Genomic DNA, 26134 nt, shown 5'->3' with positions numbered 1-26134 from the left:
TGTGATTTGGAGACTTCCTTGAGTTGCTTAAAGGAGACTTAGTCCTCTACCTAACCCAGATCAGGTGGCCGGTAGCAAGCTCCCACCATGACATCACCCTTGCTAGCCTCTCCTCTTATAAACTCACAAGCTCTAAAACCACCCATTGCCCCTTCTGTAGGGAAACTCCATGTGTTTGAGATGCTTCTATAAAGGGACCCACCACCCATCCACTTTTTTCCTGTCTTTCCAGAAAGCCTGTATCCACCCATCACAGAACTCACGTGAGCTATTCTCACAAAATAAAATTGTTCTAGAAAGGAAAAACTAAGACTTACCTGTTCTCTGAGTGTCTGCAATTCTTCCCTCAATTCACTGAGGAGATCGTCTTGCTCTTTTGGCAATAAACTTCCACCAGCCTCTTTATGTAATCTCTCCAAGCGAACAATATGGTCTTCACGGAATTTAACTATCATTTTATTGGATTGAATAAATTTCTCCTTCTTGGCACACAGATCTTCTAGTTGAGCAATTTTTTCTAATAAATTCTTAGAAAGAACACATACAGATTGGTGAAAAAGTGATAGTTGTACTAGATGAATTTTTAAGGTGCACATATCACATACACAAATCATGCAAAACTCAATTAACAGTAATTTTGTGAATACACAGACTATCATTCATTTGGAGCAGTTCTGTAGAGAGCAACAGCTCATACCAAAATGACAAATTACACATTATATTGCAAAAACTTTACTTAGAAGCTCCAGTATGATCCTGTAGACTAAGTATTCAGTTAAGCACATCAGATGCACCCCTACAGTGCCTGTTTCAGTTAATTTTCTTCCAAAAAAAAATCCATTTTGGATGATTCAGCACTGTGCCATGGTATAATAAAATGGGGGTGACTGGGAAGTTTGTGTGAAAAAACACACTGTTGATCCAAACACTCAAAGGTGCACTTAAAATTAAGTAAAACAAAAGTTTGTTTTTCTGTTCAAATTACTTATTAGAAAATCCAAGTAAAAACCCCACCCCCTAAAACTAAACATACTATGAAAGTTATCCTATGGCTTGTCTGGATTTGAAAGATTCTATCTCAAATGTCATTTGAGTTCCCTTACTACCAAACCTTATCGCCTTTGGACAGACTATTTTTATTCAAAAACAAAGAAAAATTATGAAGAGAGTCAGTTTCCATATGGTCTCATCAGATAGTACACAAAACACACTTAGAAATACTAGTGCTTTTTTACCTTCTTTTCAACTTCTGATTTCTCCCAGAACAACATTGCTTCAAGAAAGTTATTCATGTAATTTATGGTATTCTTCCCTTTTTCAACAGCACCTGTAGGGTAAGTCAAAGAAACAAATGCTGTATTTAAAGTGTAGGTTAACCAGGTTTTCCTAAATACATAACATGACAGTTGCGTAAAGAAAATTTAAATAAATTCTTCAGACAATCTAATTTCTCTAAGATCATGTGCCATACTCAGAGCAAAGACATTTAGACTGTAATTCTTAGTCACCTGCAAGTACTGATAAAAAACAGAGTCAATATACATAATTGTATAATTAACAAAGTTTTTCAAGCATTAAACAGCTTTACGATGAACTTTTATTAAAATAAGAGAATCAGTTTGCTCAGTTAAGTATATCTGTAAAATGCAAAACCCCTCTGAAATTTATTTGATAACACTAAGCCATTACTGGCATTATTATTACAGTTTGTACATATTAAAAGTGGACTAACTGGTTTATGAGAAGGAAATTCAGGAAAATAAGCATGAATTAACTGGACAATTAGTGATTTAATCTGGAAGGAAAGTGTCCACACAAGGGATTAAAAGGGCTTAACTAATCGTCTTCAGAAATTAATTCAAAATAGCTTTCCTGAATATCCTCGTGCAGGCAAGACTACTTATTTATAGAATACGAATTGCCATAGTATCCAGGTGCATAACAACTACCCTATTGTAATTTAATATATTTAAAAGTGCCATCATGGTTTTAAAGTAGCTAGTAAGCAGATTTCATATTTGTGTGATCAAACATTACAAACAAGATTTAACTGCATAGACTAAACACAGCTCTAACACATTAGGTTCTGCATAAAACCTCTATTCAGTGCTTAAGCAGCATCATTTTCTTTCCCTGAGAGCTCTATCACAAGTCTAATGTTTTGCAGCCCTCTTAATATTTGTGTATTCACAGACAGTGATTCAGTGTCCTACATAATCACTGCCCTGTTTCACTGGTTAAATATCTATGCTCAGAAAAGTACTTTTTCCTTAGAAAAACTCAACCATAGATCCTTTATACTAGAGGTGTCTTTCTAAATTCTGTAGTAACTTCTATTGTTGTATCTTCTATTTCATGGCAAGGTCAGGAAAGGGTTGACTCAGGATCACAGTAAGAGTTACAAGACCAAATTTACTACCTTGTAATCAAACATTTTAAGGTAGTGTATTTCGGTGACAAGTATACATAGTAGAAAGCTATACTGGGATCTATATTGCCGCTACAGTGGTCTACTGAAGAGCTACTGGTAGAAAAAAACTACATATTGATAAAAACCCCATTACCATCTTACATTGAAACTGATCTTTTATTGAAAAGTAAACATCTTTCTTAGGATCCTCCTGAAAGGACAAAAGGGGAAAAGGAAGGGAAAAAAATAATCTAGTCCTAAGCTTAAAATAATGCTGATTCAATGGGCATTATCAACACCTTACTGCCCTCCCTCAAACATGAACGTATGAGCAATCACATGTAAACTTTGGGTTACTTAAAGGATTAGGCAGCATACCTCTTATGAACTGGAAGAGTATTCTAGGTATTCTTTAATAGAAACATACCCCTGTACATAAACTTATGAGAGGAAGAAAATAAAATCACATTAACGATTTCTGCAAGATATTAGATGCAAATACAGGCAATGAGATCCATAAGACAAATACAACCTCTGTAGATCAGTCCCTACCAAAATATTAATTGTTTGGAAACTTAATGGATTACGTAAGGCTCCAACACACCAGGCTAAAAAAGTAGCAAGCTCTCTTTCCCCTCACTCCCAACACTTACCTTGTGATACGGAAATATCACACATAGACGGCACTGAAGTAAGTTGAGCAAGCTGCTCTTTCAACTTCTTGACTTCAGCTTGCAGTTGGCTCACATTTCCTTGTGTGTCTTCATTTACCACAGCCTTTCATAAATATGTTAAGAGAAAATTAGAAGTGCAAATAAAAAAAGTCTTTATTTTATAGGATAAAAGAAGAGTCAAAGACTGCAAGACAACAAAACTACCGAGAAGTTTTCCATCTTAGGAAAGAAATAACTCATGGGAAAAGCAATGCTCAATTTACTGCAAAACCAGTAAATTGCACTTTAGCTAAAAATATTGGTTAAAAAAATTAATGCTTTCTGCAGAACTTTCTCTGGAACTTTTTGACCAAAGATAAGCAGTATACATCAAAGGCAATAGTTCCCAGCCAGATGCCAACATACCTTCAAAACCCACTCTACTTTCAAAACCCACTCATAAGAAATTATGTTTTGGGAATTAGCATACATAAAAACTAGATGCATTCAAATACTATTGAATTTTTTTTTTATGACAATTTTATTTTTAGTACAGATTTACTTACTTTTTCCAATTACATGCTCAGAGGACAAGCAATGAACATACAGTATTATCAGTCATTACCTACTCTCCAGCTGTTGTACTCTATTAAATAATCAAAAGCAAACTAGTCCTTTTCAAAAATAATTTCTCAAACATTTAGGAAAGCAAGTTTAGGATTTCAAAATAAGTTATAATCATGTAAATTAGTGAGAGCACAAGAGTATTTCAGTGAAGCTGTCCTGTTTGCAGACGTGCAGTTTAAGTGACAAGAAATTGTTTCTTGCAATAATAAAGACATTGAATAACTCTCTTACCTTGTTTTTAATCAACTTTGCTCGCTGAGCAAAATTAAGGGTGGACAGTGTTTCACCAAAACACCTGGATCCTGGATGAACATTTGCTATTATGCATGTTTTTGCATTACCACCAAGGGAATCCTATTTAAAAACATAGAAGTTAGCTTTATTTGCATGTTTTTGGCTACAGCAGGAAGCCATCACCTCAGAGCTACTGTGCATCACTTTGAACAAACTGTAGAAGGGACTTTATTTAACAAATCTCCATGCTACTTGTTTCTGAAATTTTCTTTCAAACATGGGTGTAAAGGATGTGACTGTAAATAAAGGCTTTATTTGTGTTTTCAAAACCCTTATTCTTTATTGCTCATCAACAATTTGAGATATTTGTTACACTTGAACAGCAGGGAGAGAAAAAAAATAATCAGGGAATAAAGTAGGTATTTCACTTCAGTCTTAGTCATTAGCAGATTAGTATCTGCACTATTTTGAACATCATCTAGTCTGCTGATTGTTCCAACCTAACTTCTGGTGGCAACTGCCAAACAAACACAATCACAAAGCAATAGATTCTTGACCAAGGATATAAAAAGAACCTCTCCCTTTTACATGCATGTCTTCAAATATCTCCGTGCTGTTCAACAAGTAGCTGTCAATCTCTGGAGAAGGCAGCAGTTATACCTAAGACTCTAAAAGCCTAGTACTACAATATAGCCCACAAGCCTCAAAGGCATTCTCTGTCATGTAAAGAAGGTCATGTTTGTGGACTTGTTTGCAGTACAACTACCTGAACATAAATATAACCAGTTAAGAAAGTAACGGCTCATACAGTTGCAATTCTCTTCCAATTTCTATGTATTTTGTGTTGCATTAGAAGAACATAATTCTTTAGAGGTTCATGATTCTAAGATATACATGGAACAGGGATTGAGAAATTTTTTATCACAACAATACTGTGTTATAATATAGTATTTGTGTTACAATACAAAAATATACTCTAGACATTATTCATTATTGTTCACAGAATTTTGGTGAGTGCTGGCATCCAACAAATCTTTGAGTGCTTCTGTCTGTTTTCTGTTCATCTTGAAAAGTGCCCATAAGCTCTCAAGTAGGAAACTATAAATTTATCTAATTCTTATCATACCAACACTTAGCACACATACACTAATTCTGGAAATCCTGTCAAATGTTTCAACACTTCTCTACATATTACATCGTGATACACAGTATTTCCCAAATTATAGGGATGAAAACATGTGCTTCTTTCTAAGACTTGCAAATATGTAAAAGGAGATTATGAGCATAAATAAATTTTTTGTCTTCAGTTAACAGCAATAAATCAACTGGAAGTCTGTTTAGGTAAAAAGGTATTTTTCAAGCTTTCTTCCACCTGTCCAATATTGAAACACATTAAAAATGTACCCAAGTTCAGCTTCTCAGAGTAAAAAAAACCAATCCAAACATTTATTTTTTTTTTTCTTCCAAATAGCATATAAAATCCAGAGGATATATATTACCCGTAACAGAAAAGTGAGCTTGGAATCCCGGTAACAAATGTGTCTCTGTTTTCCATTACCCACATCAACAAGCGCTGTGATTACTTGGCCCAGGCAACTTAGTGATCGATTTATGTTACCTGCTTCCTAAAACAAAAGAAAAGAGAACAAATGTGAACAGATGGTGAATGGAACAGGGCAGTACAATTGGAATTAGGAAGATGACACATATTACAGAACGAACCTTTAACCTCAGTCCTTCTGTATGGGTGTCTTTCTGTCTCTCAGATCCTGCCAAGTCTACCAAGTTGAGCAAAGAAGACCGAATGTTAACAATCTCATTGTTTTTCTCCATGGATTCCACTGTGATAGTGAAAACTGCATGTGATCTTGAGGATTCTCTGTTCATTGAGGTTGATGCTACACGACGGTTTCTCCAGCCCATAGTTAATACCTAAGCATGAAAAAAGACATCAAATAATATCAAGTATCCCAGACTGTACCCAGTATTTACATACAGGTGACATAAGACATTTCAGTGCAACAGTTTTCAAAAATCTCAAGGACAAGGACTTTTTTACTTTTCTACTTTTTTATTTTAAAAGTGAAAAAAAGTAGCTACAGTCAACTTAATAAAAACACGAATTATGATATTCACTTTTTTCCTTCAAGAGTGCCATTGCTATTTGAAAGCATAAGCATAACATATCCAGTACTGGTGTATGTTAGCAGTACACAAGAAAAAATATTTAAAGTCACAGAAGTACTATGTGTATGTGTCTCATTCATGGAGAAATAAACCTGACAATTTGTGGAACACACACACACTGCCTAATTAGAAGGAGATGTAGTTTTGTATTGCTATTTCAGAGATGCGTAGGGCAACCATTAAGGAAAGATTACTGTAATTGCAATTCATATATTCCAACCTCCAGAAATGCATGGTTTCTTACATGTGTGGGATAGTCAGGAAGCATGGCCTAGAAACAGCTTTTTTACAGTTTTTTGGAGGATGGAGATAGGGGAAGAAGGTGTCGGAGACACTGTGCAAAAAATATGTACTTTAATCAAAGAGGAACATTTACCAAATAAGCATCCAGATAAATAGTTCAAACATTACAAAGTGACAAAAAATACCTGGTATGCTTCAGCAGCAGATGACAACACCTGTTCAACAGCACCATCGACAAAGACTCCCTTCTTGATGTGTTCTCTGAGAAAGAGTCCAGCTGAAGCAGAATCTAGCAAGTCAAATATCTGTTCATTGTAGATTTCAATAAATGAGCATTTGCAGAGAAAACTCTTTGCACTGCCAGCCTGAAAAACACAGTAATTTACACTATAAACAGATTGATTTTATTAAGTCTGGCATTGTATGGCAGGGAGTCTCTTTTTACATCTACTAGTTTGCATATATATTCTGCATACTATATATTTCTGATGCCCAGATGACAACCAACATCCAGAAACCTAAATGCATTTTTAGACTCAAAATATAAGCACACTTGTGTCTGAAGAAAGTGTACTATAATTTGGTAGAGTACAAGATGCAAGCATTTCTTATTAATAAATTTGAAGCAAGATAGCAAGATGCTACATAACTGGCTTACCAAACAGCCTTTGCTAATCTTTAACACAAGACATTGCTTTCACCGCAATAAAAGTATAAAATAAATGTACCTTTTCTTTTTCACGTTCAATTAGAAAAAATAAGTATTCAAAGCTCCGTGGAATTACACCTCTCAGACTGTGAGTGAAATTATCAGAATCAGATGGTCCTGAAGAGATTTTTAATTAAAAAATAAAATTAATTAGTACTACTCAAGAGTAATGGTTGATCTTTTCAAGATGTCTTTACAGAAGATTTCAGCAACCAGGTTTTAGTCAACATATGGCAAAACCACAGAAGTAATGCAATAAAATCAACTTTCAAGATCGAAGATAATATTCCATAATCAGATTTATATGTAGTCTAAGTGATGCTCATGAAAGTTTATTTTACCTGTCCATAGGTTACTTAAGTCTAAAAAGTATAAACTACTTGGACTTCCAAGGGGAAGGGGTAATGGGTTTAAGCTGAAGGAGGGTCGATTTAGATTAGGTGTTAGAAAGAAATTCTTTACTGTTAGAGTGGTGAGGTACTGGAACAGGTTGCCCAAAGAGGTTGTGGATGCCCCATCCCTGGAAGTGTTCAAGACCAGGTTGGATGAGGCTTTGGGCAACGTGGTCTAGTGGAGGGTGTCCCTGCCTGCAGCAGGGGATTGGAACTAGATGATCTTTAAGGTCCCTTCCAACCCAAACCATTCTGATTCTATGATTCCATAGAAAACATGTATAGATGTGCAAGTATGTTAATACAGCTACCTTAACCCCGATTTGAAGAACCAGAAAGATGGGGTGGATTTGTCCCCATGTTTAGTTAATTTCTATGTAGCCCTAGAAAATGCGTGAGCCAAACTGGTTTTGGTTATTTCAGTAACTTTCTAATATCAAGTACAATATTAATGCATTTAAAGTCACCACTGTATGAAGAACAATTTCTATCTTCAAAAATATAGGAGAGTACCTATACTTCACTCTTTTGATATGAAGCAAGAACAACTGCACTGAGGACTACACCATTTCTTAAACCTTAATGTTATCTGCAGGAAGACAAAAATCTAAATCAACCCTGATGCTTGATCAAGATGATGTTTTAACTCAAGACAAGAAAAACGTTAAGAAACCACTGAAAGATTAAGCACTTTCATGCACTTACCCATCATAGTAAAGGTTTTTCCTGACCCAGTCTGGCCACTAACAAAACAAAACAAAAGTCAGATCAAGCTTTATTCTGGCTCTGAATTCATTAATCTGCATCTTTTAAGGCAAATTCATAGCTTAAAATGAAAAAAAAAAAAAATTCTTCTAAACTGAAGATAAGAGAGACAGAGGCAAGCTGAGAAACCAGTCAGCTAAAAAGGTATAAAAATAGAACAGCAAATTTGACCATGAAATTCTGTTAGATAAATCACCTTTTCTCTCCCCTGCCACCCACCATTTTCTTCCTTATTTCTGTTGGAATGGGAAATAGTGGAACTTAGCATTAAAATGAAGGCTTGCAAATACATACATTAAACGAATTTTTGGCTCAATCTTTTTGGTTTTGTGTCACTCAGTAGCTCACAAACCCAAAATGAGGAAAATACTTTAAAGCTGAATATATGTTTCTTAACCACTTTTCTTGATTAATCATGCTAAAGAAAATTCAGGGCAATTTCACTTCACTTTTCCACATTTGTATATTGGAACAAAGTAGATTTCCCTTCACAGTTTTCCAAATGCTGTGCTAGGCTAAAAACCCCAGTAAGGTTTTATTAGATCAGTCCTTCAAGTTAGCATTTTTTACCAAAGCACTTACTCAGTTTTCAAAATGAAAAAATACTGAGACTTAATATATGATATTCATGCTACTAGTCATGGATATATTTCTACCTTGAAAACATTTTGAAAGTTAAAATTATCATTCATGACTTCTCCCCCAGGCAGCTAAAACTCACTAAAGAATTGAGCTGGCCAAATATCAAGTCAAAGTAATTTTCATTCCATTTTACTATGGACATATTGAAAGTGACTAGCTTTCTCTTTAACAGTACAATAGAATTTCTAGGGTTTAGACAAACAATAGTAAAATTGAAATGAGTTTACAATCCACATTATTAGCCTCCAAAAGAGGAATAAGTAGTACTACTCAATATCACAGTCACATTCCCTATGTCGTGCTGCACTAAGCACTTACTTTCAAATCTTACTGTAACATTAGGCAGGCTCTGGCACTTAAAACCGCAACTACTTAAACCGTGACAACTACTCATTAACACAATCTCCTCAAGTATTACAATTGTTATGAAATACCATTAAATGACTTACTATGCAAAGATGGTTCCATTGTAGCCATTCATACAAGATTCAACAATATTTTTGGCCACGCTTGAGAACACTGACTCCTGGGGACAAGGGAAAGAGAAGGCACTTGGCACCAGTCATTTAAGTATCTATCAGCGTTTTCTACGCCATAACTTTATAATGTATAAAATAGACACATTCCTTAAGGTTAGACATGAATCATGACTCCTGGAGGTCTCACAGCAAAACAATATATCCCAAGTCTTTGTGACATAAATCACTCCCTCTGAAAAAATTTATTCCTTGTTGATAACAAAGAAAAAATCATAAAATGCAGCATCATAGTAACAGCTTTCAAATATACATTATATTAAATGTGGTCCAGTTTTTTTTTTGATTACGTTATGTGGTTTATACCATTAGTAGGTCAAAGTTGAGCCTAAGACACTCAACATCTACCACTGCACAGTGGCATATTCAACAAATCGCACAACTGTTAGCCTCATCTATTCTCACATATTTCTCTTAGACCTGCAAGAAGAGCCTAGCTACAAATAACAGCCTACAGTGGGTGGGGTTTTTTGGGCGTTTTGTTTTTTTAAACATAAGTGGAATTGAAGTCTTAGAGGAATTAAAATTATGATCAGAATTTCAAACATAATATTATGCAAATTAAACTGAAGGATTTTCCTTCCAGTATTACCTTTCCTAGATGAATAGTGCATCTGTTTAAAAGGTCAACATATAAGAAGGAAATATAACAAATAGAATATAAACTTATAAGTTCCTAATACACAAATCACATCTTTAATATTAGCTACTGACTTCCAGCTATTTTCATATGTTTGTCTCAACAGGGGGGTTATTTTCTGTCTATGGTGTTACCATAACATTTACAAATAGAAGCTTCAATTTTAACACAAACTTCAATTAAAGAAATTAATGGTTAAAAAAATACATTCAAATTATTAGAGAGCAGAATTTAATGCAACATTTCTACACTATAACTACATATTACCAATCTGACCCCTGCAAAAAATAAGACCTAAGGCATTACATCTTTAGAAAGTTTTAGTTGCCTTTAGCATTTGCCAAAATTTGGGGAAAAACTGCAATACCATTATGAGATTCTGGAAGTTATTACCTGTGTTGTTTCCATATTTGCAACATAATCAAAAGTGAAGATCTTTGGCTCAGGCTTCGAATGCAGACGGATGGTATTTGATGAAAGAACAGATAAACACAAGCCTTGATCTCCATCGGTTAACGCAGTTCCCTCTGAAGGGGGACGTACCCTTACATAAACTTTGATAGCATCACCTTCAACACTAAATGAATATTTATGCATTAGATTACTTCCAGATAGATACATCAGCTGTTTGACAGAATTAAATCACAAAAATCAGATTAAGCCTGTGAAGTCATACAAAGGTCTCTCCTGAAAATATACTACTTCTAGCTGTACACATCATTTCAAGTCACAGATTTATTAAAGGTATCAATGTGGCAGATTTAAAAACAAAGAACATGAAGTTAGTGGTGTTTATTGCTGTTGCATGTAACTTCAGTTCTAAAAAAAAGACATTTCACAGTGAACTTGAGATATATAAAACCAGTGTTATAATAAAAGTTTCGGTAGTTTCTAAGACTATGTGCTTCAAGCATCCTTCTTACTACTAGACATTATAAAAGACTTTACAAATGGAGCAGATGATGCTACATTCCAGGAAGTTACCAGCATTTTCTTTGCTGCTTGCATGAAGGGAAAGAACAATCAATTCTTGATCCATGAGTCTGATAGCAAAGCCTGCCTCTACAAGGTCCCTAACCTATTTCATCACATTTATCAGTGGATGCACCAGTAAATTTAGCTTGAATAAGTAACTGTGCATGATTATTAAAGCCTTGAGGAGTTCTGGCACAAATACCGATATAATATTTGTCCTGGTTTCAGCAGGGATAGAGTTAGTTTTCTTCCTAAACCTAGCATAGTACTGTCTTTTGGATGCGGAACAAGAATATTGATAACACACTGATATTTTAGTTGTTGCCAAGCAGTCAGGGACTCTTCAGCTTCTCATACTGCCCTGCAAATGAGAAGGCAGGAGGAGCTCAAGAAGCTGGGAAGGGACACAGCCAGGACAGCTGACCCAAACCGGTCAAAGAAATATTCCATACCATATGGCGGCATGCTCCTTATATAACTGGGGGGGTGGGCTGGGAGGTGGGGCAGCTGGACCACACTGAGCATCAACTTGGGGTGGTGAGAAATTGTGCTGTTCATCACTTGCTTTGTATATTATTATTTTGATTATCATCTTTGTTTTCTGCCCTATTAAACTGTCTTTATCTTAATCCACAAGTTTTACTTTTTTTTTTTTCCCCCCTTTCTCCTCATTCTCTCCCCCATCCCACTGGGAGGTGGGGAAGTCAGCAAACAGCTGTGGGGTTGTTTTAGCTGCCGGATGGGTTAAACCACAATATTAAAGAATTAAATTCTTACATGAAGTGGCAGCAAACTTGGATTTACTTTACTTCATCCTTTCCCAAAAGCCATTATAGCATGAGGGTGTTATAACCATTAGTGATTTTCACTTTTGGTAAACAAGAGAAAGGAACAGAATAGTTTAAAAGGGAAGGACTTCATGACTGAAATGTGGGGTTGAGGAGCAGCAGAGGAAAGGGCTAAAAAAAAAAAAGAACAAAACAGGAAGCAGGTGAGAAAGGGAAGATGTTATACTAGATTTAAGACACATTAACTTGCTGGATATTTTTTCATTAGACAGTATTATTCTGAGTTGTGGCAGAAACTGCTTATATTTGAGGTAGGGCTTTTTGGTTTAGCTTAGGAATTCCTAAGAATTGAAGTTCCTCATGGAATATATATTCAGAGAAATTCTAGAGTCCAGCTGCAGAGTTAGTGGACAAATGAGAATTTACTGCAATAGGAATCTGATCCCTCAGAACAACACTTTTATTAAGAAAACTTTTTTTTTTAAACCTATAAGGAAGTTAGGAGAAAAAGGCAACAATCTTGTGCAGTAAAACATTGAAAGAAAAAACTTTAAATTATTTTAAAAAGTTACACTAGGTTTTGTTTGCACTTTTTGTGCAATGTGATTATTCATATATGGAACTGGCCAATACTACTTTACCTAGGTGAGTTCAACGAAGGCGATGCAGAGTCACGTAAATCTCCTATAAAAGTGCAACACATACACAGACATTAAACAAGATAAAATTATTGCTCAAAAAACCCCATTTAAATAGAAAATACTGTAAGCAGTACTGAGGGAGATAAATAGAGAACCTTATACATGTCTATTTCATACATGAATCAGAACTGCACAAAAATATTTAGTAACTATCTTCCTTTAGCAGAAAGTTTGCAGTTTATTGCAAAGGTAGAAAAAGCTCCAGTCCTGCAATGTGAGCATGCACACACTTGTAAACGTATATGCAATGAGTTGTCTCTTTAAATTAATGAATATAAGATTTTGCAAGTATTTTTGAGAATTAGGAACATAAGTGTTAATGGCATTATATATTCCCATTATATTTTCAAAATTGCTAACTCACTGCAGATAAAAAAATACAGCATGAAATAGTTTTATTGACATGACCACAAAAAACCTCAATTTCCTAAACCTGCACAACTGAGAAGCTATATTACTTTTGCTTTTATAAAGTAATATTTATGAAGTAGTATTGAGCACTCTGGAATGCATAAAGCTGTCCTGTACATATGAGCATCATTGTGCACTGCCTCACATCTCAAGAGGATGCCAGATATTACTCCATAGGTAGATATGGTGACTTATAGCTTACTTAAAGCTAAATGTTTTTAACTCCTATTTTGAAAGGCTGCTGTCACTTGAACGTTTATAAGAGACTACAGTTAGAAACATCACAGCTGATTAAAACTCGATAAAATTTACAGATGATGAACTGATAAACGCGGGTCGGCTGAGAGCAACAGGGTCTGTAAAGCCTCCCTGTTTGGGAGGGCTGCCTGCACCCTGGTATCAACCCGGAGAAGCCCAGGGGATATCGGAGCCAGAAGTGCTTCTGGAAGCGCCGGGGGTCACCCCTCTCCGTGCCGCTGCTCCACCCCCACCGCCCTTCCCCGACGCTCCCAGGACGGTGCGGCTGCCCTGGGGGCTCTCCAGGACGGCAGCCCCAGGGAACCAGCCCCTCCGTGGCGCACCGAGCCCCACCAACGCGGCCACACCTTTACCTGACCCTATTTGCTCTCACACCTGGGTGATACTCCCCCCGGAGGCGGCCGTCCCTCACCCGGCCAGGGGCACTACCGGCGGCACAGCCTCCCTCACCGAGACACCCTGCTCCGCGCCTGCTCCCCGGCCAAGGGGGAAACATCCCTCGGTTCCTTCAGGCCCACGACCACCCTTGTCCCCCTCACCTCGTATACCGGGAGCCATGATCCTCACCGGCCCTATCACCCCAACACCGCTCCGCCCACCTCCCCAAAATGGCGGAACATTTGAATTTGGCGCTAAGAGCGGCAAGCGGCGTGGCCCCGCCCCCTCCTCAAAGCCAACATACGCGCGGCCATCACGTTCTATGCCCTCCTTCCTCGCTCCGGCTTCTCTCCTGCTATTGGCTGAAAGTGTCTTCGCCCCCGTCACGTCATGGAGAGCGTTAGGGAAGGGAGGAGGTGGGTTAGCTATGTCCTACTAGAGCCGCCGTCCTCTCGCGCCCACTGGGGCCGGAAGTGCGCGGTGGGAGGCTGGCCGTGAGGGGCGGGGGAGGCGGCAGCGCGGCTCGGTCGCGGGTAGCGGCCATGAGCAAAAGGAACCAGGTCTCCTACGTGCGGCCGGCCGAGCCCGCCTTCCTCAGCCGCTTCAAGCGGCAGGTCGGGTATCGGGAGGGGCCCACGGTGGAAACCAAGGTAACTGGCCTGGCCCCGCGCTCGGGCAGCGCGGCCCTCCCTTCCCGGGGGCTTGTGGCGGGACCCTGCTTCCCTTCCCATCGCCGCGGCCGGCCCCTCGCCGGGGGTGGGAAGGGGCAGCGCCCTCTCCACGGAGCTTCCTCTGCCACGATGCCCCCCCCGGGGTCTGTAGCGAATGTGGGGGAAAGGCCCCGTCGCAGGCGGCGGGGAAGCAGCACTTTAGGCTTTGCCCCTGCAGGGCAAGGGGTAACAGTGGTTACCCGCTTAAAATTAACTGAAATTGGTTTTGTCACCTGGTTTTGCTTCTGTGTTGGAGATTCAAAACAACAACAAAGATAATCCGGTGCCCCTCCCTGTTGCTGTTTTTAATACTGGCCGCCGTCGTGATGACGGTGCCCTTCGCAGAGCAGCCACTGCCGACCTGTCGGTGCCCGAGTGGTCTGTGGGGGCAACAGCAATGACGTTCCAAGTTTAACCAGCCTTACAAAGCCCAGGCAGGAAAAAAACTAAAAAAATGTTTTAAATGTATAGTAAAAAAATATGTTGGAAAGGGATTAATGCTATCTTAATGTAGGTCCGTGGACACAAACTGGTGTGATGGCTAGGAAGGCAGGGCAGGGGCCTTAGGGTTTGAGCCAGCTTTTTAAAAGGTGGCCTTTTCTGAGGACATTCTTTTTTTCTCTTTCCAGTGTGCTATTATGCATGTTTCGTGCCAGCTGTGAGGTTTTACAGGCTGCCTTAAGAAGGAGGCCCATCGTTACTTGAGATGTGCTGGAATTTGAGATAAAAGTATGCCTTTAGTAAATTTAGTATGAACTTTCACTTCCTGAGACAGATTGCATTTTGTGTATCTCTTGGTAACTTCAGTAGATTATGGTAATACTATCTATACTTTTCCTTATAGATGACGTTTTCAGTTCCTATAATACTGCCAAACTTTATGTTGTTACACTGAGGTTTCCGTGCTGGCAAGTTTATTTATGTAAAATTTTATTCCAAATTATTCTGCCTCAGAGCACAAGTTTGAGAGAGTAGAAGTAAGACGTAGTCTTCCTTGTGTCAATAATGCTTACAAAGATTTGGTCAGGCAGCTTTAAAGCCACCATGGATTCCCTTTCCCTTTGCACTGTTTTGAGTACAGCACAGAAGATTCAAATTTGGGCCCACACATTTAAGATTTTCTTTGTGTTGCATTGCAGGCAGTGCTTGTATAATAAAGGTAACGAAGAAAAAGGAATGAGTTTCTTACCTTCCAAGTTCCTGCTGGTTTGGTCTTTAATTGAAAGAGCCCATACTGATTTTTTCTAGGTGACGCTTGGGTGATGGAACTGGAGAGCCATTTGGACAAAGTGTGCTGGGAGGGCCTGGTGCTGACAGCTGTGCCAGGTCTCCTCACTAACCTTACTGCAAAAGTGAAACCAAAGTGTTCTAGCCCACCCTTAGCTATTGTGATTTAATGTGGTGATCAGAATTGCTTTTATTTCTCTCCTGTCTAGAGAGAGCAGCTTCCACTTGCAGATGGTGATAGTGAGAATGGCAGTGACAACGAAGATGAACAGCCTCAAGTGGTAACACTGAAAAAAGGGGACTTGACTGCCGAAGAAGCAATGAAAATTAAACAGCAAATCAAAGAGGCTTTAAAGTCAAATGAATCAGGTGAATTTCAAACTAATTTCTTGGTTTTTATAGCCAAAGAGAGAGAACTCATAAAAGGGAGCTTGATATTTGCTCAGTTTTCTACTGTTTAATACTATTTTTGATTAGTTGTTTTGAATTTTTCAGCTAAATAATTTGGACTTGTGATTCATAATCTGAAGTCATTGAGTACATATCCATGCTGTCTGGCTTTTTATAGTGTTGCAGTTGTGTGCTTCTTGATTGTGCATCATCCTACCTCTAAATACCACCTTAAATCTTTTTTTTTTTCCTTTTTTGTTTTGTTATGGTGTGCCATTGTCCTCGTACACAGTCTTTTCACATCACCTGTGGAAATTTTTGAACTCATTAATTAGTTGAGCCAAATTTGATGGTGGAGTGGATGTCTTAAAGGTAATTGTTTGAGTTCATAAAAGAGAGTGTATGGGCAGAAGGAGGAAACTCAGGTTAGTGCTTCAGTAGAAAGAATGGCAGGTGTGTAAGCTCAGTAATGTGTTCACTTAACTGACTGGTCTATGTTATTACTTGCTTAAAATCATGCCCAGTATATGCTGTGACTTGCAAATATATTAAGCAAAACTAAATGGAATAGTTGAAAATAACAGATGATACAGTAGTGCCAACAAACAGCAAGGTATAGAAAAAATGGGGGGTTTGCTACAAAGAATTAGAAAGCTTTAAGTTATTTAACAGGCTTTTCAAGAATGAAAAGATGGAAGTGGTGTGGGAGAGGTTGCTGCAGTTAGACAATAAAGAGGTGAAACAGTTGAATACAGTTATGTTAAGAACTTCTGTCAGTATTCATCATTCAGATATGGTTGATGTAAATGCTTTGAGAGTCCAAAACCTTCCGTCATGACAATGTAGCTTTATTTTTACTTTTTGCTGACAGAAAACTTGACAGATTAAAGGTCGATAAGACATTTCCACTACAGATAGTACTAATAATTAAGAAAAACTGGAACCTCACAACTATAAAATAGAAAGGTGATTCATAGAAGCTGTGGGACTTTTTCTCTGTTAGCCATTGTGGCTATTTACAAAGGCTGTAAATTGAGTTTAGAGCAGATTAAGAGGCTAGCACGTGACTATCAATATGACATCCTTAGCTTCTGTCTTTTTCTGCTGTTTGGATTGGAAAATTCAGGTTTGTGCTGTCCCTATGTAGAAGTATGTGTTAAAATTTAAATTGTAGAAATGTAGAAGTCAAGTAACAGTAGTGGGAGAAAATACATCAAGAATCTTACATTTTTGAGAAGCAGGTTGATAAAAATTCTTCGTTTTTGTAATGTAGGTTAGCTCGAAACTAAAAGTACATCTGATTTGTTTCTGCAGGTAGATACGTATGCGTTAGGTGTAACCAGGTAGTAGACTGAGAGCTGTGTTTACATAATTTGGACTCCTCTGAGAAAATGTGTTCAGCTTCCTGCTCACTTCCCCGTCTCTTGTTACTGAAGTGTAAGCAGTTTGTACTGGTGTTGCAGTTTGTAAAGTTGTCACATGATTTCTTTTCAAAAGTGGGATCACCCTCCTGGTATTGGGAGAAATTTCAACCTATTGGAAAGAAATGGCATGATTCTTTCTGAGCATTGGTTTCCTTTTCACATAAGCAACTTGAATTTTGAATGATCACAGTAGGAGGAAAAATGATTTTGTAAGGCTGGGCATAAAGGAGTAGCTGTCCGTGAGAATCTATTGAGGTGGAGTCCATGCTGTGAAAAAAGTGCAAAAGAGCTACCAAGCTGAATACACAGTATGAAATGGAAGTGTATTTGAATAGAGTAACTGAACTTCTTTGGTGGAAAAAGACGTTCCTAAGACACAATTGAATGTAGTGAGGATAGTAGTATTGAGTCCCTGTAAGACTTTAGCACCTCTGCTTATTACCCCTTCAGCCCTTGAGTAATAACTTGGATTTGTAGGAAAAAAATCCACAGTAGCAGAAGTGTTGAATCACTATACTCTGGGGACTGCTGCCCTCTCTTCTACATTATTGTGTTACTATTTGTTCATCTGCCTTTGCTGTTAATGTGAGGTCTTGGCCTCCTTTTTCTTTTTTTTTTTTTTTGCTTATGGGAATAAGCAGGGTAAGTGCTACTATGTTCCTCTGCTATGGAGAGGACTTGATGTGAAATTTTCAATGAAGGTGTGAAGGCTTGCTGAAGGCTTCTTTGAGTCTTTGTCCATCTTTGCACCGTCAGTCTGACCTCTAGATTAAAATTCTCATTTCTAGTCAGACACAAGTATTTAGACAGCTGGTTACTTCCAGTTTAATAAAGAGAGTTTTGACTAACGTGTTAATTTATTTTCTTTTTTTTTTTTTTTGGATAATTGTCAGTTCTGAAAATGGGAAGCATAAAGAAAATTTGATGCTCCATCATTTGATTACATTTCTTCTTGCTTTGATTTTTATCCCAGAGTTGAAAGTGAAATTAATTTACAGGTATTAGACCATTGTGTAGCCCCAAATCAGATCATTAGTGAAATTACCTGAAGCTGAAAAGGTAGCAGGGAAGTAAATTTCCCAACTCATAATCTTCCTTTCCACCATGTTCACATCAATGCGGAGGCACTTTGAAAGATCCTAAGTAATCACTTAGTTGCCTTCTAAGTCAGAACAAAATTTAGTGAAGCTTGTACATTGGCTTTTGCAAGTGTAGTCACAGGAAACTTTTTTTTATTTAGGATTGAACCTTTCCTATATGAGAAAACGCCCCTCCAGTTGGAGGACTGACTTAGAGGCATTTTATAAAAATAGTCATTTGTTTATCAACAGTCATTTTGTTTAATATTGTTATGCAGCATTTTATAAACCGTTACTCTTGGTTCAGAGACAAAGAAAAATGGTCTTATGAGAAATTAAATTTGTGCAAAGAAAAGATGGCAAATACTTTATCCCAGCATTCATTATCGTCTATGGAATTGATTTTTCTACTGCTTTTCTAGTTCATCTGGCCTTTGGGAAACTCTGATACATGCAGATGACCAAATTTGGCAGAAGGTGTCCTTACTCGTTCAAAGTCTTCTAAGTCTTCTTGTCTCATTCTATATGCTGGGGTTGGGGGAGGTCAGGAGAGAGGAGAGAAGAGTCAATGCTGTCTTGGGTAACAGAGCTCTTTCCTTAACTAAGCAGCTGTTATATATCACAGAGTTCATGCTGTTGTTCATCATGTGAACAGCAGAAATCTAAATCAAAGCTAATTTTACAGTATCTAAATATCAAGAAATTTCCCAAGTATCCCCATATGAGACTGAATATCTGAGGAAGACTGGCCTTCTTATCTTCATGATACCAGTGTGCAGAATCCCTGTATTAAATGCTTCCAAAGGCATGCATAGAGATGGGTGGTCAGAAAGCACTAGAAGGAGCATCTGAAACGTCTGACCTGAACTACTAACCTTGGAAATCTTTAAGAAATTTTCCAGGTTATCGTAATTTTTTCCCAACCTTTATCATTGAATAGACCTATATCTTGAAATACTGTTTGCCCTGCTCCTGCTGTTGTTCCTGCCAATTTAGTGGTGTTTGTGCTTCCCGTTGTTGCCGCATTGACCCATGTGGACGGAAACTGCTGAAAAATGGTGCTGCTAACTACACAAATGACTACTAAATAAAAGATACAGTAAACTGAAGATCAGTGTTTCTTTTCCAGACCTTCAGTTCTACTTTTCTTGTAATATATAACTTGCAATTAAAAGAGAAGAAAAAAAATTTCTGAATGTGTGGCTTCTTAAATTGATGTCACTTGTAAAGTGAGTTTTCAGCTCAAGGTCTGATTGTGCCCCTCTTAGTTGACCAGTGTAAAGGTTTGTCATCCAGGTAAAAGCAGCAATGAGTAAGAACAGTCGGAATTTCAATTGCTATTTTTTTGACTCTCTTATCAGAAGTGGATTTTAGTATTTCTCCTGTAATGCTTTTATATTGGTTGTATCCTGCTTTCCATAACTTGTAATAGTATAATTTGTCTTTTATCAGGGCTCTGTTTTAAAAACTACCAACACTGAGATTGTTTCTTCAGTCTCTTCTTTGCATTGCTTAATACAAGCCAGTTTTTGGAGGTCATTGATAAAAACAAAAAAGAGAGCTGACACATAAAAGTCTGGTAAAATTAGAAAGGTGAAGCTTTTACCAGCTGGAAAAGACAATCTTAACGAATCAACACAAATTTCTTGAGCTGCTACATAAAATTGTTTCCAAAAAGCATAGTCTGTCCTCCCTCTTTCCACAAGTTGCTTAGGTAAGGCTAGGCCTGCTGCATTTCTTCATGTGCTTCATTCTTTGTCAAGCATTGCCAACACATCATAGCACTCTGAAGTTGGCCTGGGATTCCTGCCAAAAGGACTGTCCTTGAGCGTATAATGAAATTTTGACAGTGTTTGACCAGGCCAAGAGCTAAAATATATTCCTTCGATGCAGAATGATCCGCAAATAGTATAGAGGCCCTGGAGGTCAGAGCTAAGCTAGTTGTCATTTTGGTGGAGTTTTTCAGCTTTGCTCCGTTTATACACTTTGCTTATAAAGAGTTTAAATTCATATTGCAAAGATACCTACCAGTTTTTCCATCTGGTAGACAAGATGAAATGATTTTGTGCAGTTCACAGCGTGGGTAGCAGAAGACCTGGGCATAAAGTTGAAATTTTTTACTTCCATTTTTACATGGAGTGTGAGTACATAGTTGTTTATCTGATTTATTTTGTGGAGTTTGGTTTTGCAATTTGCTGTCGGAAGAAAATGTAATAACTGCTCTTTAAAACAGTGTCCAATGAGATTTTTTGATGCTTCTCATGCTTATATGGTAACTGTGGTAACTGGTTACTTTGAAGTTCTATTTCCACAGCTGTACTGGTACTGTGTACAGTCTGTGTGCTGGCTGGCTCAAGTATATAGACAGTTGGGTCTTCTTTTAAGTGAAATTTTTCTTATAGATGCATTTTTTTTTTTTTTTTGCAGAATTTGGTTTATATCATGTGCCTTAGATCTTTAAGTTAGAAGATCTGGGTTTCCAAACGAACATTGTAATTAACCAACAATAGTAAGGGGAATTATTTTATATTTAACTTTAGAGCCCAAAACCAGAGGCAATTATGTGGAAAAATATTTTGAATTTTTAATCCAACTTCTGAGAAAAATGGTATATAGCGCATTTTGATTGGCTGGGTGTGATATGTTTTCAGAAATAGTTATTTTTCTTTGCCAGAATTTAGCATGGGCACTTCCTAAACTTCTGTATCCCATGTATAGCATCTAAACACCTAAGCTTTCCATGCAGAATTCACAATGGATCCATTGGCAAATATGCTTGTCATATCTACAGTTTATTATTGCTGGTAATCCCTTGTAACTGTAATGCTTCTCTAATGCACCAGTACTGAAATATTTTCCCAAAACCTGGTTAGTTATTTTCTGCATAGTAGTATTCGCTCATAAACTACTGCAGAAGTGTGCGTTCTATAGAAGTCATTGACAGAATTGGTGCTTAGTTTTTCAAGCTAGGTTTCTTCTTAAAAAAGGGTCTGTGAAACTTAAGGAATTATAAGTGAAGTTTCCTGATGAGGTTGATGGTCTTAATTTGTACCACACAACCCTTAAGACACCAGATTTAATCGTTGTGGTGTTTGGAGTATACACTGAAGAGTGTTTCAGCCAGTCTTCTGCCATAATGCCTATGAGTTGCGGAAAGAATTCGTGCTAAAGACAAAAGATATTTATTGCTTATAATTAAATAGCACATAATCTTGTCAAACACATGCATTTTGTTAAGAAATTTCTGTTGAATAATGAATTTCATGAAAGTACTTTAGGAAAAATATCTTGTACAGAACCTGTGGTTCTATAGCATTCTGTCGCATATACATTATAAAAATTGCAGACTACTGCAGCATGAGCCTTTGTGTCTGATTCATGACTTTACAATGACAGGTTTTTTCCCCTAGAAATATTGCCTTGATGCTGTTACTTGTGCAGTAGCTTCCCTCCTCGGCCTGATAATTCTGGAAGGGACTTCTCTTGGTTTTAAAATTATTTGCTGTAGTACATACAGAGGGGCAGAATTAACCAGTTGGAATAGTTTGTTGATTTTGCAGATACAAAGAAACACTAAGACTTTCATCCTATATGATAATAAAAGGCAGGTTTATGACCATATAATCTTTTTAGCTGTCTCAGCAGGACAGGGTCTATTAGGAAAAAAAATAAAACCAGAAAAGCTTTGTCTTGTATGCGTGCCATTTTGTTCTTTAAAGAGCTAGCATAATTCTGAAATAAGTGCATTTGTTGTCATGGATTTTACAAATAGTGAAGTGGAATTAGAGGATCCTATAAAGTTGTCCTCTCCATTTTGATAATTGGATGCGGCTGGATTGTGTGGTAAAAGCTCTGCTGCTTAGTCTCTTCTAAATTAAAGCTCTGATTAGTGAGAACCTATTTCTAAGAGGAATTGCAGGAGAACTGTCTTCAAGGGCTGATTGCCATGGAGCAGATGTGTGTGCATGAAGGACATTCATTGATACAGACCTGGCAGCCAAAAGATACATTTTCACGATTGTTGCATTCTAGCAGAGGTCTTGCTGATCTTGGTTCTGGGGGAAAACAAGAAGATAATAGTGAAGATCTGTATGTGTGTGTGAATGTGTGTGGATGAGTTCTGATTTTACTGTCTTTGTTATAGATGGTGAACCAGAACCTGCTGATGGAAAAATTATGTTCAGGAAACCAGCCAAACGTTCATCAGAGAAGTGTTTGGACTTCAATGTAAGTTCAAGTAAGAAGATGAAAGAGGCAAAGAAAACGAAGAGAGAAGCAACTACTCCTCAGAGTACAGCTAAGCAAATAAAAAATAGCAGCCTTCTCTCATTTGATGATGAGGAAAATGATGATTAGGAGTTGTATTTTTTTACATTTTACTTACTCTTCTAAGGATCTGCTTAAGATTGAGTGTTTTCCTAGAAATTGAAGCATGGTGTCTTGAGTCTTTTCTTACTTTGTTATAGTCCAACTAGAGAAACATAGTATAAAACTAGCAAGAGCTAAGTCTTTGCACTTCAGATAGAACTGTATGAACAGTATGTCACGTCTTTATTTTAAAAGAGAATTTAACAATGTATGTAAAAGCTATTTGAGGTCACAAATGAGTAGCAAAATATACCTGTACATATCCAGTTTATATACATTTTCAATGAATACATTTTAAAATGTCCTCCATTACTAAAAATTGATTTCCTCTGCAATTACTGGCCTTACTTGACAGTTGAGTGTTTTTTACCTTTTATTGTTGACTTGACATTCAAAAGAGAGACTTCATTGCTGTGGAACAGAGACTGAAGTTTTCTGTCTCATAGCTTAATAGAAGTTTGCACTAACTTTCACATGTGTGGTTTGGCAGATGTGTTCTTTGCAGAGCCCTTGCAGTAAGTGAGCCTGCAGTTGCTAAAGTCATGTAGTCTTAATCCTGTCTTTGGTCAGTGCAGTCTAAGAAGCATCAAATTAATTTGCATTAATTGTGCTAGCAAGATATAATTTTTTTTATTGTAGTTGATGGTATCAACTAATGCAAAAGAAAGGTGCCTAAACCCTTGGAGATTGTGCACTTTGGCCATCACACTGATGGTTTGGTGGTGGGGTTTTTTTTTAAGTATATCAGTTCCAGTTAACTCCATATGTTTTCATAATTATTTGTGATCTCAAACAGCTTATTTTAAAAAATATATTTCATCTTTAAGGTGTGGAAAAGCATTGTTTTGGTTGTCTTGGAGTAGGAAATGGTAAGCAGGAAATTTAAGTCAAGAAATGTTATAGCTGTGATACAGTTTTCAAATGTTTCAGTTGCCCGTGTACAGTACACTGAAAGTGACCATTTCTGTACCATTTATGTAACAGGATGTCTTGAAATTCAAAATAACACTGAGAGCTGATGGAATTAGGGAGAACAAGGTGGTGGAAATGGGACTAGTGAGTTTGAAATTATTTGGAAGTATGGTGTGTTCTGTAACCATATTTAAGCAAGACCTGTTGCGGCTGCAGAATTACAGGGTACAACGCAATGAAACCAGTTCTGCTGCTGCGTGACAGGACATTCAAAATTATTTGGGCTGTAAAGCTTCATTGAGGAGCAAATTTGAAGTTGCTGTGTGAAACAGCTTGTTTCGGTTTGTTAATCTGGTATTAAACAATAAATTATGTTTTCAATAAGTGGTCCAAAGATACCTTAATGAAAATTTCAGTGCATAAAATGGGATTTTTTTGACACCTGATAATGAAGCCTCTTATGACTGCTACCTACCTCCATACATACCAACTCCCTGCAGCATAAGATCAGATGAAGTCTGCATACTGTTTCACACTAATTGTGTGAGTGCATGTTACCCTGAACGAATAGATGTGTTGTCCTTTCAGAAAATTAAAACCAGACCTGTAAATGGATATTAAAGTCTTGTTGTAGCACTGGTCTGATATTAGAAGTGCCAGAGAGGTGCAGTGTGACAACCTGATTATTCCCATGAGGACATGTTACATTTGTAAATACGTGATTTGTCTGTATTCTGCATATATAAAAAAGAAAATCAAACATAGGAAGAAATACAGAATCAAAGGTGCCCAGGGATTAATCTTTCCATTTATTTTGTATACTTAAAACTTGTTTGAATCCATTAAAAAGGTATATATACACACCCATGAGAAATATTGTAGCATTACAGTATACTGAAGAAATATTTGGGCATAGTTCAACAGCTGAGTAAATACTCTTGACTTGCTGAGACTCATCTGAAAGAATGAATTAACCATTGACTGCTTACTTAAACTTTTCTGGTTCTGTTTGTCAGCACAAAAATGTACTTGCTCTCATTTTTCTTGCACAGCCTGAAAGCTCCTCACTTTAGCTGTGAGGCAGTTTAGGAGACGTGGCTATCAAGAGATAAATGCTTGCTAAGGATCAGAGGGAATTTGGATTTACCTTAAAATTAGAGACGGCCTCCCAAATATGCAGCTGATTTGGCATGTTCAAAATAAGATTGAGGTCTTGTTTGAATCTGGTTAGTGATTGCATTTAAAGAAAAATTACTATTTCTAGTGAAAGACTTGTGAGACTGAAGTCCAGTAAAAAGAGGGTTACCTCAAAATACTGGGTGCAATATTTTTGCTTAATCATGCTCCTTGACCTACAACTTCCTAACAGATGTCTGGAATGCAAATAAATTAATTGGGTTTACATGGAAATAATGCAATGAAAGGCATGTTGTTCTTCAGGCAACACAGCAGGGGAAAGAAAGGTGGATACGGAAACCCAGTTTCTTTCCTTTATTCTGATTGTGATTTGTAGTGCTCTGACCAGGAGGAGACTTTTGTATTCATTGTCTTTCACTCCCAGTTCACCTAACAATAGCTAATTGGATATATTTATTAAGAGATGTGAGTGATGCGCAAAAGCATTTTAGTCAAGTAGTCATGTCAAAAATTCAGTGTTCTTAATGTGACACACCAGGAAAATTACACACGCCATCAACTCTCCATGAAACCTGTGACTAAAGAGAACGATTACTTGTTCATTTAGGAAAGAAATGTGAAACTGTCTTAAGCAATCACCTGCCTTAAGCAACAGGTCATGGAAAAATAATATTTGCAAGAACTTTCTAATAAAGGGGAAGCCAAAGTGAGCACATGGAACATGGGGCTAGGACTGGAATGGACAATTTTCCTGGCTTTTCCTATATTTCTTCCCTATCCCCAGTCCTTTTCCCCTCCTTAGTGGGGAATGTATATGTATTTTTTTTCTTGTGGAGTTGCTCAGCTAAGCATGAGAGAAGTGCTGTGGAGGAGCACAGTGAAAGTAGCTGTGGCCTGTTACCTAATATGGGAATCTTGCACAGTTTTTATTAATAAAAATCTTTGAAATTTTCCAGTTCATTAAGACTCAAAAACAGTCATTGGTGGTCATGGTAGTTCTCGCTCTTCTTAGCTGAGCAGTAAGCTGGAACAAAGGTGGTGAATTGTGGTAGCATTGCAGCAATAGATGATGTCATAAGGAAAGGTGTGATCTGTCACTTTTTTCTTTTGAAGAAATGGGATCTTTCCCTAAGTAATAGGAAGCAAGGTCAATCATCAAGAATGCTGCATTATTAAGACAGAAATTGCAAAGACATGGGACAGAATGAGCAGTAAAATGCATGTGTGGGCAAGTGGTCCAGGAGTTCCTATCCTTGGTTATATTTCTAATCTCTCTGATAAGGTTAATTTTTCTCAAAACAAATTTGTTGGACTGCCAACAGTCATTTCATTGGCCTA

At 37.5% G+C, this 26134-nt stretch overlaps 2 protein-coding genes across 2 annotated transcripts in view; one reads left to right on the top strand and one right to left on the bottom strand.

The window, feature by feature from the left end:
- Positions 1–13827, bottom strand: part of KIF15 (kinesin family member 15) — a 37831-nt gene extending 24004 nt beyond the window's left edge. The window contains exons 1-13 of the mRNA XM_075745568.1: positions 13711–13827; positions 12443–12485; positions 10432–10615; positions 9312–9388; positions 8161–8198; positions 7083–7180; positions 6540–6719; positions 5647–5856; positions 5424–5549; positions 3922–4044; positions 3064–3187; positions 1236–1327; positions 318–527 (exon numbers count right to left, since the gene is read on the bottom strand). Of these exons, the coding sequence (XP_075601683.1) occupies positions 318–527; positions 1236–1327; positions 3064–3187; positions 3922–4044; positions 5424–5549; positions 5647–5856; positions 6540–6719; positions 7083–7180; positions 8161–8198; positions 9312–9388; positions 10432–10615; positions 12443–12485; positions 13711–13729 (1524 nt within the window). The 5' untranslated portion in view covers positions 13730–13827. The remainder of the gene's footprint in view (positions 1–317; positions 528–1235; positions 1328–3063; positions 3188–3921; positions 4045–5423; positions 5550–5646; positions 5857–6539; positions 6720–7082; positions 7181–8160; positions 8199–9311; positions 9389–10431; positions 10616–12442; positions 12486–13710) is intronic.
- A 164-nt stretch (positions 13828–13991) lies between these two features.
- Positions 13992–25756, top strand: KIAA1143 (KIAA1143 ortholog). Its single transcript, XM_075745596.1, has 3 exons — positions 13992–14199; positions 15696–15855; positions 22524–25756. Exons 1-3 carry the CDS (start codon positions 14092–14094, stop codon positions 22733–22735), a joined length of 480 nt encoding a protein of 159 aa, XP_075601711.1. The 5' UTR covers positions 13992–14091; the 3' UTR covers positions 22736–25756.
- The last annotated feature ends 378 nt before the right edge of the window (positions 25757–26134 follow it).

The sequence above is a fragment of the Balearica regulorum genome, chromosome 2 (assembly GCF_011004875.1).
Source record: "Balearica regulorum gibbericeps isolate bBalReg1 chromosome 2, bBalReg1.pri, whole genome shotgun sequence".
Taxonomy (NCBI): domain Eukaryota; kingdom Metazoa; phylum Chordata; class Aves; order Gruiformes; family Gruidae; genus Balearica; species Balearica regulorum.
The sequence above is the reverse complement of the archived record's forward strand: the minus strand, read 5'-3'. Positions and strand labels throughout refer to the sequence as shown.